Raw genomic sequence first — 12336 nt, forward strand, 5'->3', positions numbered from 1 at the left:
AATCCTTTCTCTTTCTGCTTTCCAGGTCTCAATTCTTTTATTGCATCCTTCAGTTTCATGCCCGATTATGTTTTCCTATTCTTCTCTCCTGGCTTTCCTTTCATCCATTTTCTCTCCTTCACATTTATGCTTACAGGCTTTTTAATTAAGTTGTCTTTGATCACAACTAGCTCTCTAATCTGTCACACAGGCCAGATTCTCTTTTATCTTTAAAAGCTTTTACAGGCTGGGCACGGTGGCTAACGCCTGTAATCCCAGCACTTTGGGAAGCTGAGGCTGGTGCATCACCTGAGGTCAGGAGTTCGGGACCAACCTGGCCAACATGGCGAAACCCCATCTCTACTAAAAATACAAAAAATTAGATGGGCATGGTGGTATGTGCCTGTAATCCCAGCTACTCGGGAGGTTGACTCAGGAGAATCGCTTGAACCCGGGAGGCGGAGGTTGCAGTGAGCTGGTATGGTGCCACTGCACTCCAGCCTGGGCAACAGAGTGAGACTGTGTCTCAAAAAAAAAAAAAAAAAAAAAAAAAAAAGCTTTTATGGAAATACAGCTTTTAAAAAGTGTACTTGATTTTATTTAGATATTGTGTGTCCCAGCTGGAAGAAGTTTTTTTGTTTTTTTGTTTTTTTTTTTTGAGATGAAGTCTTGCTCTGTCATCCAGGCTGGAGTGCAGTGGCGAGATCTCAGCCCACTGCAACCTCCGCCTCCTGGATTCAAGCAATTCTTCTACCTCAGCTTCCTGAATAGCTGGGATTACAGGCATACGCCACCATGTCTAGCTAATTTTTGTATTTTTAGTGGAGACAGGGTTTCACCATGTTGGCCAGGCTGGTCTTGAACTCCTGATCTCAAGTGATTCGCCCACCTCGGCCCCCCAAAGTACTGGGATTACAGGTGTGAGCGACCGTGCCCGGACTGGAAGAAGTTCTTAAATTCATTTTTTCTTTTAAATCAAGGTTTAAACCTTAAGGTGTAATGCTTCCTAACCTTTATCATAATATGGCAGATGTGGAAAATAGTATTTGGATGGGACACAGAGGCAACTGAGGAGGCTGCTCAGGCTCTGCCTGTGTGTCTGCCTTGAGGACCAAGGAAAATCCATCTCTGCACTGTAATCTGCTGACCTAACAATTGAAAGACCTACCTGAAGGGTAGATAGACTTCAGCACAGTGTGAACATGCTAACTTTTATTTCGTATTTATGTATATATTTTCTTAAGAGTTGTAACTTTCATTAGATTCTCAAAAGGGTCCTTGAAGCAAAAAAGAATACCAATGATGTTTTAAATTGTGGAGGTAAAACCAAATGTATGGCATAACTTATTTTTTGTTTTTGGTTTAAGTTTTTCCTTTTGATTACAAAGTTGTATGTATGTTTGTTATATGAAATTCAAACATTATACGTAGAATTAATGTCCTAAGTAGAAGTATATCATATCATACCCTCAGTTAATTTCTACAAAGTTTGGTATGTATTTCTGAAAATGTCTTTCTTCTTATATATATTAACATTTGTTTCCCCTTCTCCAAAATAATATTTATAGAAGAGATTAAATGTATATACAATTCATTTCTCACTTAATTTATCTTAGATATAATTATACTTCAGTGCTTATTGATCTACCTAATTTTTGTAAAAATCAAAATATGTTATGGATCTGCCATAGTTTGGTTCACTTTTCTTCTATGATTAAATGCATGCATTTTTAACTTTTTTATATTGTAAATGGAGGTATAATGAACATCTTTGCAAGTATATTTAGGAGTATTTCTGTATAATAAATTCGTAGAAATGGAAATGCTAAGCTTGTGTTACGAACATTTACAATTTTAATAGATATGGTCAAGTGCCACCAAAAACTCAACCTGTTTTACGCTTCCATGTGTACAACAAAAATTTCTGAACATGCTTTCAACGAATTAGTAAAGGGAATCTTTCCTGATCTGCAAGATCAAAAACTGTTTTTATATTATGAAAATTTCCAAACATATGCAAAGGTAAATACAATAGGATGTTGAACCTTCCTGTGCCAATCATGCAGACTCAACATTTTTAAAGATTGTAGCCACATTTGCTTCAACTGCTTTTTTCTCTTTCGCAGAGTATTTTAAAGCAACTCCCCCAAATCGTGTTATTTTACCCAGACATGCTTCAGCATTCGTCTTTAAAGAGTAGGGATTTTTTTTTCTTTTTAAGATTTTTAGTTTTTTAGTATAGAAAATTTAAAACATATATAAAAGCAGTCAGCACAATGAACCTAACTAGTATGATCTTTTTATTAGGGAAAATATCCCTTGGTGTCATTTTTGACTGAAAGACAAATTTAAATTACAATCTTTTAAATGAATTCCTTAAACATCAGAAGAGAGTACTTTATTGACTTTGATATCTATCCGCATTCTGTTTCATGAACATAACAATGAAACCTCATGTATCTCTCAGTTTCAACAAGTAGCAATTCAGAGCTGCTCTTGGTAAACTCCCGTCTACTTCCCTTTATCTCACCAAATTATTTTGAAGCAGGTCCCATATATTAGAGCGTTTCATCTGTAAATCCCTGTCTCTGTCTAAAAGACAGGGAATTTACTTTTTTAAAATTTTTTATTTTTATTTAAGACAGAGTCTCATTCTGTCATCCAGGCTGGAGTGCAGTGGTGCACGATCTCAGCTCACTGCAGTCTCCACCTCCCGGGTTTAAGTGATTCTTGTGCACACCACCACGCCTGGCTAAGTTTTGTGTTTTTAGTAGAACAGGGCTTTGCCATGTTGGCCAGGCTGGTCTTGAACTCCTGACATCAAGTGATCTGCATGCCTTGGCCTCCCAAAGTACTGGGATTATAGGCATTACAGGCATGAGCCATTGCACCCAGCTGGGAATTCACTTTTAGTGATAATCACAGTGTTGTTGTTGTCACACCCACATAAAATAATTCCTATATCATCAAATAACCACTAACATTTTCTTGTATAACCACAATGGCATTATCACACTAATAAAATCAACTGTAATGAACTAGTACCCAGTTTATAATCAGATTCCCTTGGAAAGGAATTTCCTTTTTGAAAGACTAAAATATGCCTTTCAAAAATTCTTTTCAGAGTTGGTTTGTTAGAATTGGTTTACGTATTGCATGTGCTTATTGGGTGTCTCAAGCCTCTTTTAACCTAGAGTAGCCCTGGTACCCCTTTATTCCCCTCTGTCACTGACAGGTTACAGAAACTGGGTCAGTTGTCCTGTATAATGTCTCACATTCTCCATTTGTCTTATTTCCTTTTTTGTAGTGTCATTTAACGTGTTCCTTTATCTCCCGTACGTCTTGTAAATAGAAGTTAGCTCTGGAGACATGGTGCCATTCAAGTTCAATTTGTTTGATAAGAACATTTCATAAATGGTGTTGTGTGCTTTACTCACATCACAGTCTCTCTGCCTTTTTTTTTTTTTTTTTAAACTTCTGGTGATGCTAAGATTGATAAGGTTTTTTTTTTTTTTTGAGATGGAGTCTTGCTCTGCCACCTAGGCTTGAGTGCAGTGGTGCGATCTCGGCTCACTGCAACCTCTGCCTCCCGGTTTCAAGTGATTCTCCTGCCTCAGACTCCTGAGTAGCTAGGACTACAGGCATGTGCCACCATGCCTGGCTAATGTTTTGTATTTTTTAGTAGAGACGGTGCTTCACCATGTTGGCCAGGCTGGTCTCAAACTCCTGACCTCAAGCAATCCGCCCACGTCAGCCTCCTAAAGTGTTGGGATTAAGGACGTGAGCCACCTCACCCAGCAGATTGATAAGGATGTAATAGTCAGAAATTTTTCTTATGTAACCACAATATTGTTATCACACCTAATAAAATTAACTGTAATGAACCAAAGAACTGTAATGAACTGTAAGTAACTGTAATGAAAATTTCCCCTCAAGCTTTCCTCTAATGGCTCCATTGCATGGGTCAGTTATTTCACTAGATATCACAAAATGGTTTCTCCAGTTATTCATTTTTTGTTTTAATAAAATTCATTGCTTTATTAGAGAAAACTGGAGCATCTTTCCATTTGTTTATTGGCTGTTTGGTACTTGTTTTGTGAATTGTTCATGACCTTGCTTGATTTTTCTGTTGAATTCCTTTATTTTTCTTATCCATTTTTGAGAGTTTGTAATCATAGCTATGAATCTTTTATCTCATTTATAGATTGTAAATATTTTTTCCAGTTTGTTACTGTCTTCTGTGTAGAAGCTTTTGATTTACATAGTCAGTTGTTTTTCTTTTGTGGCTTTTGGTTTTAAGTCTTAACTTAGGCTTTCTATATTCTGAGATAATGTAGGAAAATAGTTAATTATCTTCCAGGCTCCATTTCTTACATTTGATTTTTAATGTATTCCGGAATATATTTCGTATATAGTATAAGATAGGAATCAAATTTGCTTCCTGCATTTAAATAATAGTAAATTTTGTTCTAAAGTAGTTTATTAAGTCTTCTTTCCACCATATTGATTTGAGATGTCACATTTATCACAAATTTGTATGTTCTTTTTCTGGACTTCATTATTGTTCATTTTAAATTAAGTTTTTTTGGTAGACTGGGTCTCGCTATGTCACCTAGGCTGGTTTTGAACTCCTGGCCTCAAGTGATCCTTCAGCCTCGGCCTCCCAACATGCTGGGATTACAGGCATGAGCCACCATGTCCGGCCCCTTGTGGTCCATTGATGTTAGCACATTACCACAGAATTTTAATTAAAATAATTTTATACTGTGCTTTAAGGTCCAGTTCATTATCATTAACCTTTTTTTTTTTCAGGCTTTAATAGTATTTTTCAGAAATATGATCTTCCATTTGAACTTTAGAATTAGTTTGTGATTAATTCTATTGGGATGTAAATCTAATGGCATTAAGTCTGGGTAAACTGTCTTTTATTATTATTATTATTTTTTTTTTTGAGACAGACTGTTGCTTAGTCACCCAGGCTGGAGTGCAGTGGCACGGTCTTGGCTCACTGCAGCCTCCGCCTCCCAGGTTCAAGCGATTCTTCTGCCTCAGCCTCCCAAGTAGCTGGGACTACGGGCACGTGCCACCATGCCTGGCTAATTTTTGTATTTTTAGTAGAGATGGGGTTTTGCCATGTTGGCCAGGCTGGTCTTGAACTCCTGACCCTCAGGTGATGCACCGGCCTTGGCCTCCCAAAGTGCTGGGATTGCAGGCATGAGCCACTGTGCCTGGCCAAAACTGTCTTTAAAAAAAAAAAAGATCAATTTTTCTGTTTAGGAATGTTGTTTTTCTCTATTTATTCATATCTTTTATATTTTACAGCTTAAATAGCTTCCCTTCCCTTCTACTTATTTCTAGGCATTTTACATGTTTAATGTGGTAATTATGTATTTGGTCACAGAATAACTTATTTGTGATTATTTGGATGTTGACTATAGAATAGTTTTCTTCAGGGTGGGGCACAGTGGCTCACAATCCCAGTACTTTGGGAGGTCAAGGCTGGAGGATCGCTTGAGGCCAAGAGTTGTACATCAGCCTTGGCAATGTAGCAAGACCCTGTCTCTACAAAAAGTAAAAATAAAAAAATTAGCCAGACATAGTGGCACATGCCTGAGGCTGAGGTGGGAGGATTGCTTGAGCCCAGGACTTCCAGGATGCATGTGAGTGACAAAGCGAGACCCTGTCTTTAAGGGAAAAAAAAAAAAAGAGTTAACTTCATTTTTCCTTAAGCATACCAATCATACTTGAAAATGAATATAGGCCAGGCACAGTGGCTCACGGGGCTGAGGCGGGCGGAGCACCTGAGGTCAGGAGTTTGAGACCAGCCTGGCCAACCAACATGGTGAAACCTCATCTCTACTAAAAATAAAAAAAATTAGCTGGTGTGGTGGTGCACACCTGTAGTCCCAGCTACTTGGGAGGCTGAGGTGGGGGAATCGCTTGAACCTGGGAGGCAGAGGTTGCAATGAGCCGAGATTGTGCCACTGCACTCCAGCCTGGACGACAGACCAAGACTCTCAAAAAAAAAAAAAAAAAAAAAGAATATAAACAAGATTAGAAGGAATGTATACACTTCAGTGTATAAACTTTTAAAATAAACTTCAAGGTTTTGTATCACTTACCTATTCATTAATGCAATAAGTTAGAAATAGGAAAAATGTAAATGCTTTTGAAGTGATCAACTTGTACTTAATGGTTTAAAAGAGTGGAAGTCATAAAGTGGTACCTGAAAGTAATAAATTTCAGTTTAAAAAATGTGCCCTGTAATGAGATTTTCTTTTTGTATTCTACTTGGAATTTAACTATTAATAGTATGGGTCTTTTCTTGGGAAAAATATACCTGAGTGCCATTTTTTATATAAACACTGGTTTAAAATTACATTCTTTTAACCTGGTACCTTAAAAATCATAAAGGAGGATTTATTGGCCTATATTCCATTTACGAGTATTGTAAATAGAAATAATATATTTTTAGCTGATTAGACATTACTGTTAATTTTTTTCTTTTTCATATTACAGGTTTTGCAAAAGGCATCAAATTAAATCAAGTTCAAATATTCCCTGTGTCCCTAAAGACTTACTGATGATGTCTGAATTTGTTCTTCCAAGATTTATATTTTGTCTTATTCAGTACTTAAGAGAAGGCTATAATGAACCAGGTATGTTTTAATCTACTTCTTGTTAGTACTCTTTTTAAATTGTAAATTTACAAAGTTTTAGTATTAATTATGAGGTGAATTTTTTTAGATATCATTTTTTTGTTTAACATTTAAAAAGAGATGACTATAAAATACGGATTGAATAGAAACACACTAAAAATAAATTATATAACCTTATATGTTACAGTAGACGTAGTTTCGTGCTTTCTGCTTCCGGGGTCATAAATGTTTTTGATCAAACTTATTTGAGCTTTTGCAGATGAGGAAGTAACCATTTTGTGGGGTTAACATGACTTTATTTGCAATATTATGATAAAGCAGAATTGAGAACTCCTGGAAATGTTTAAATTTAACTTAGATTTTTAGAAAATAAAATGTTTTATCAACTTTTTTTTTAGAAGTCTGTATATATTTTTATTCTCTCTATATATTATATAATAACTTATGATAGGGTCAAATTGCTGACTTCCAGATTACTGGTAGAATATATGGGTGTATAATCATCATGTTAATATTTAAAAGAGAAAATTACAGATGTTCTTCTTTTTAAGATTTAATCACAATCTTGATTAACATACTTCAGTTAGGTAAATATTTGGATTTAGATATCTATTAAAAGTTCTCAGTCTGACATTGTCAGTTACAGATATTCATTAGTAGTATGAATCAAATTTATTAACTTTTTATGATGTTTTTTACCTTTCTAATGATACTTGAATTTCTGTTCTATAAGAGATTACATTTTGCATTATTTTTAGAGGTTTAAAATTATTTAGTACTATAAATAATTTTATATTCATTTTGAAACTGTGGCACACATTTTCATCTTCTATCTCCATCCTTAAAGTGTAGGGGAATGTTATATAATGTCCTCGTTTCTAAAACTGTCTTGTTATCTTTATTGTGAGCAAACCATTATACTTCCTTATTTGTACATTTTAAGCAAAAACATACAATCCTTTGTTAAGTACTTCTACTTAACAGAGTATATATCTTAAAATATAGAAAAATAAGCTGGGCATGGTGTTTCATACCTGTAATCCCAGCACTTTGGGGGGCTGAGGGAGGAGGATTGCTTGAAGCCAGGGGTTCAAGACCAGCTAGACAACATAGAGACTCTGTCTTTACAAACATTTCTAAAAGTTAGCTGGGTGTGGTGGTGGCATGTGCCTGTAGTCCTAGCTACTTGGGAGGCTGAGGCAGGAGGATCCCTTGAGCTCAGGAGTTCAAGGCTGCAGTGAGCTATGATTACATCACTACACTCCAGTCTGGGTGACAGAGTGAGAGTGTGCCCTGTGCCCCACACCGCCCCCCAAAAAAAAGAACAGAAAAAAGAATATATAAAGAAAAATATTATTTTGATTTGGTTCCAAATTACTGTCTCTTCGGAATGAAGGAACCAGTTACTAGCTGGGTTATTGAAATTGCCTTATGCATTATTTCTTATATACTAGTTAGGAGACCTTTTTGGGAATTTATGTTTTGTATTACAGGTGTCCTATTTTAGAAATAGAAATTATTTATTATGAGAACCTTAAAGCTTATCATTAGTTTAATGAAAGAGTACTTCACATGAAAGTGTATTATATTTTTTGTTGTTGACATAACAGTTATAAAACGTAGACAACATAAGTACATAGCTTTATAATTATCTGTTATCTGAAAACACGAAGGAAAAAATGGAAGCATTTTTTATCTAAAGATGATCTGCATGAATGTAGGTTCATGGAAGTTTCTTCCTTATATTACTGCTTCTGTTCAGCATTAATTTCTGTCTGTGCAAAAAAAATTCTGCCTTTTTTTTTTTTTTGAGATGGAGTTTCGCTCTTATTGCCCAGGCTGGAGTGCAGTGGTGCGATGTCAGCTCACCGCAGCCTCCGCCTCCTGGGTTCAAGTGATTCTCCTGCCTCAGCCTCCCAAATAGCTGGAATTACAGGCGCCCACCACCACACCTGGCTAATTTTTTGTATTTTTAGTAGAGATGGAGTTTTACTGTGTTGGCCAGGCTGGTCTCAAACTCCTGACCTCAGGTGATCCACCGCCTTGGCCTCTGAAAGTGCTGGGACTACAGGTGTGAGCCATTGTGCCCAGCCAAAATTCTGCATTTTTGTGTAGAGATTACTGTTTAAAATTAAAGAAATTAAAGAAAGGGCTTGCAATAACCAATCCAAGGTAATGAAAACTCAGAGATCTTGTGGTTTCCCAATTTCTTTCAATTCTGTTTCTCATTCATCCAATAATCCTTATATCTGTGTTAGAGTTTGTTTCAGAGCCCTTGAAAACCAAGAGCAAACATTAATTAAACATCTACTATATTACTATATAAGTCACTGGGGAGAATATAAAGTTGAATAATATATAACATTAGCTTTACACTGAGAAAGTAGGTTTTGAGATTCTGAATAAATGTTGAATGAAATGGACATCCCCTTTCCTGGGCACACAGGTTCTCCATTACCTCTTTTATAGGTGTGGTTTTGTTCATTTGTTTGTTTTTGTTTTAAAAACAATTATGGTTAAGCTATCCATCTCTTTATTCATTTCCTTCCTTTTAGACCTTGGCTTCTGTAAAACCTCTCTATATTTTTCGTCTTTAATATTCTTTTTCAGTTGTTGTCCAAGCTTCTTTTCTTTCTCTCCATCTGTATTTGCCTGTTTTTTTTTTTAGTTTTTAATACAATTATTCATATTTATGAAAAGTTATCTTTCACTTTAGTTGCTTTGACCTTCAGCTAACATGTATCTGTATTTTTGGAATATCATAGGGGATAGGTTATTTGTTATACAGGTTTAAATTTGACATAATACTCTTATACTACTCTCAATTTATTTGAATTATATCTTGTTTTATTCTAGGATGTGATCTAAACTTTTTCTTAAATACTATCTTTTTTTGAAATGATCTTATGATGACATTTATATATGTGGAAGTATAGGGCCCACAGATCAAATGCTGCTGCTGCTTTTTGTTGTTTTTGAGATGGGGTGTCACTCTGTTGCCCAGGCTGGAGTACAGTGGCATGATCTCAGTTCACTGCCACCTTCACCTCCAGGCTTAAGCCATCCTCCTGCCTCAGACTCCTGAGTAGCTGGGACTACAGGCGCGCACCACCACACTCGGTTAATTTTTTGTATTTAAATGCTTCTTACACAAATTAAGTGCTTCATATCTTAGGAGGTCATCTGTGTTTTTCCATCTACCGTTTTCCAAAGGACTGAATTCCTGAGCAAGTCTACCCTTGCTTGGCTAGGTGCTGGGCAGATACCAATTTCTAAACAGAGTTCTTGTATTGACTTTTTTGATTATAAAATACTATAATTTAAGCCATTATAATTTTAAAAGAATAAATACTGTTATTTTTAGTAAGATATTTTAAACAAAATTACCCTTATTTGATTTTTTTTCTTTTTTTCTTTTAGCAGCTGATGGACCATCAGAAAAGGACCTTAACAAAGTCCTTCAGCTTTTGGAACCTCAAATTTCCTTTTTAGAAGATCTAACTAAAATGGGAGGAGCAATGCGGTCTGTTCTTACTCAGGTTTTGACAAACCAACAAAACTACAAAGATCTGACTTCTGGTGAGTAAAATGTTAGAAGAAATTTATAGTTTTCATATCTTACTATAATGATAAGAAATTGAGTCTTTTAGAACTTAAAGGTAAATTGTAGAATTTTCATAGAATGCTAAAGCTGGAAGTTATTAAGAGAACTTCTTTTTTTTTTTTTTTTTTTTTTGAGACGGAGTCTAGCTCTGTCGCCCAGGCTAGAGTGCAGTGGCTCAATCTCGGCTCACTGCAAGCTCCGCCTCCTGGGTTCACGCCATTCTGCCTCAGCCTCCCGAGTAGCTGGGACTACAGGCGCCCGCCACTACGCCCAGCTAATTTTTTGTGTTTTTAGTAGAGGCGGGGTTTCACTGTGTTAGCCAGGATGGTCTCGATCTCCTGACCTTATGATCCGCCCGCCTCGGCCTCCCGAAGTGCTGGGATTACAGGCGTGAGCCACTGCGCCTGGCAAGAGAACTTCTTGTTTTATGGATGAGGAAATTGAGCCCTAGGAAAATGAAATGGCCTGTTTAAACCTCACAATTAATTTATGTTGGAGTTGGTACTGGAACCTAGGTCTCCTAACTTTTGGTGTGACATGATAATTATGCTCTGCCTCTCTGTATTGTATTGTATTGTATTGTATTGTATTGTATTGTATTGTATTGTATTGTATTGTATTGTATTGTATTGTATTGTATTGTATTGTATTGTATTGTATTGTATTGTATTGTATTGTATTGTATTGTATTGTATTGTATTGTATTGTATTGTATTGTATTGTATTGTATTGTATTGTATTGTATTGTATTGTATTGTATTGTATTGTATTGTATTGTATTGTATTGTATTGTATTGTATTGTATTGTATTGTATTGTATTGTATTGTATTGTATTGTATTGTATTGTATTGTATTGTATTGTATTGTATTGTATTGTATTGTATTGTATTGTATTGTATTGTATTGTATTGTATTGTATTGTATTGTATTGTATTGTATTGTATTGTATTGTATTGTATTGTATTGTATTGTATTGTATTGTATTGTATTGTATTGTATTGTATTGTATTGTATTGTATTGTATTGTATTGTATTGTATTGTATTGTATTGTATTGTATTGTATTGTATTGTATTGTATTGTATTGTATTGTATTGTATTGTATTGTATTGTATTGTATTGTATTGTATTGTATTGTATTGTATTGTATTGTATTGTATTGTATTGTATTGTATTGTATTGTATTGTATTGTATTGTATTATTGTATTGTATTGTATTGTATTGTATTGTATTTTTTTGAGACAGAGTCTTGCTCTGTTGCCCAGGCTGGAGTGCAGTGGCGTGATCTCAGCCCACTGCAACCTCTGCCTCCTGGGTTCAAGTGATTGTCCTGCCTCAGCCTCCCAAGTAGCTGGGATTACGGGTACCTGCCATCATGCCCAGCTAATTTTTGTATTTTTGTAGAGACAGGGTTTTACCATGTTGGCCAGGCTGGTCTTGAGCTCCTGACCTCAGGTGATCTGCCAGCCTTGGCCTCCTAAAGTGCTGAGATTACAGGCATGAGCCACCACGCCCGGCCCTACCTCTCTTTCTTTAAACACAAGGCTGAGAAGTGATCCCCTTTCTTTAACAGTAACAACCATCATGTCTATGTTTTCACTTTTGATATTTTAAGTTTTTGTGTTGTATCGCCTAGGATTTTCTAATATACAGCTTAAGTTATAAAACTTGGAATTGTTGAATGGTGTATTGTTACACAAAACATTCATACGCCTTTCCCAAGCACTCTGCTTTCGATAACTGCATGCTTGGTATTACGAGAGCACAGACTGTCAAACCAGAAGGTGAATTCCGCAACATAATTATTATCTACCATATTACCTCTCTGACTTTCTTTACTGTAATTTTCAGGTTCCTTTAAAGTTCAGATCATGTCTTATTAATTTTTGTGCCCCACATTCCCTTGGATGTTTTAGATGCTCACCTACTTTGTAGATTTCATTATTTGGTATAAACATGCTGTGTATTCTCGGATTGTTAGTGCTAAACATAAGCACAAAAGTGTTATTTGAAGCTATCTTATATTATTCATTCTAGGGCTCCCACTCCATTAGAATATTCACCTATTTATAGATACTAGTTAACGAAAAGAC

General features: G+C 35.7%; 1 protein-coding gene across 3 annotated transcripts in view; it reads left to right on the forward strand.

Moving 5' to 3' along the window:
- Positions 1-12336, forward strand: part of UBR3 (ubiquitin protein ligase E3 component n-recognin 3) — a 256549-nt gene that overhangs the window by 38288 nt on the left and 205925 nt on the right. For 2 of the 3 annotated variants that reach the window (XM_055379137.2, XM_055379139.2), the window contains exons 2-3: positions 6499-6638; positions 10059-10217. In XM_055379137.2, the coding sequence (XP_055235112.1) occupies positions 6499-6638; positions 10059-10217 (299 nt within the window). The remainder of the gene's footprint in view (positions 1-6498; positions 6639-10058; positions 10218-12336) is intronic. The other variant, XM_055379138.2, reaches the window with a different exon arrangement.

This window comes from Gorilla gorilla, chromosome 11, assembly GCF_029281585.2.
Source record: "Gorilla gorilla gorilla isolate KB3781 chromosome 11, NHGRI_mGorGor1-v2.1_pri, whole genome shotgun sequence".
Taxonomy (NCBI): domain Eukaryota; kingdom Metazoa; phylum Chordata; class Mammalia; order Primates; family Hominidae; genus Gorilla; species Gorilla gorilla.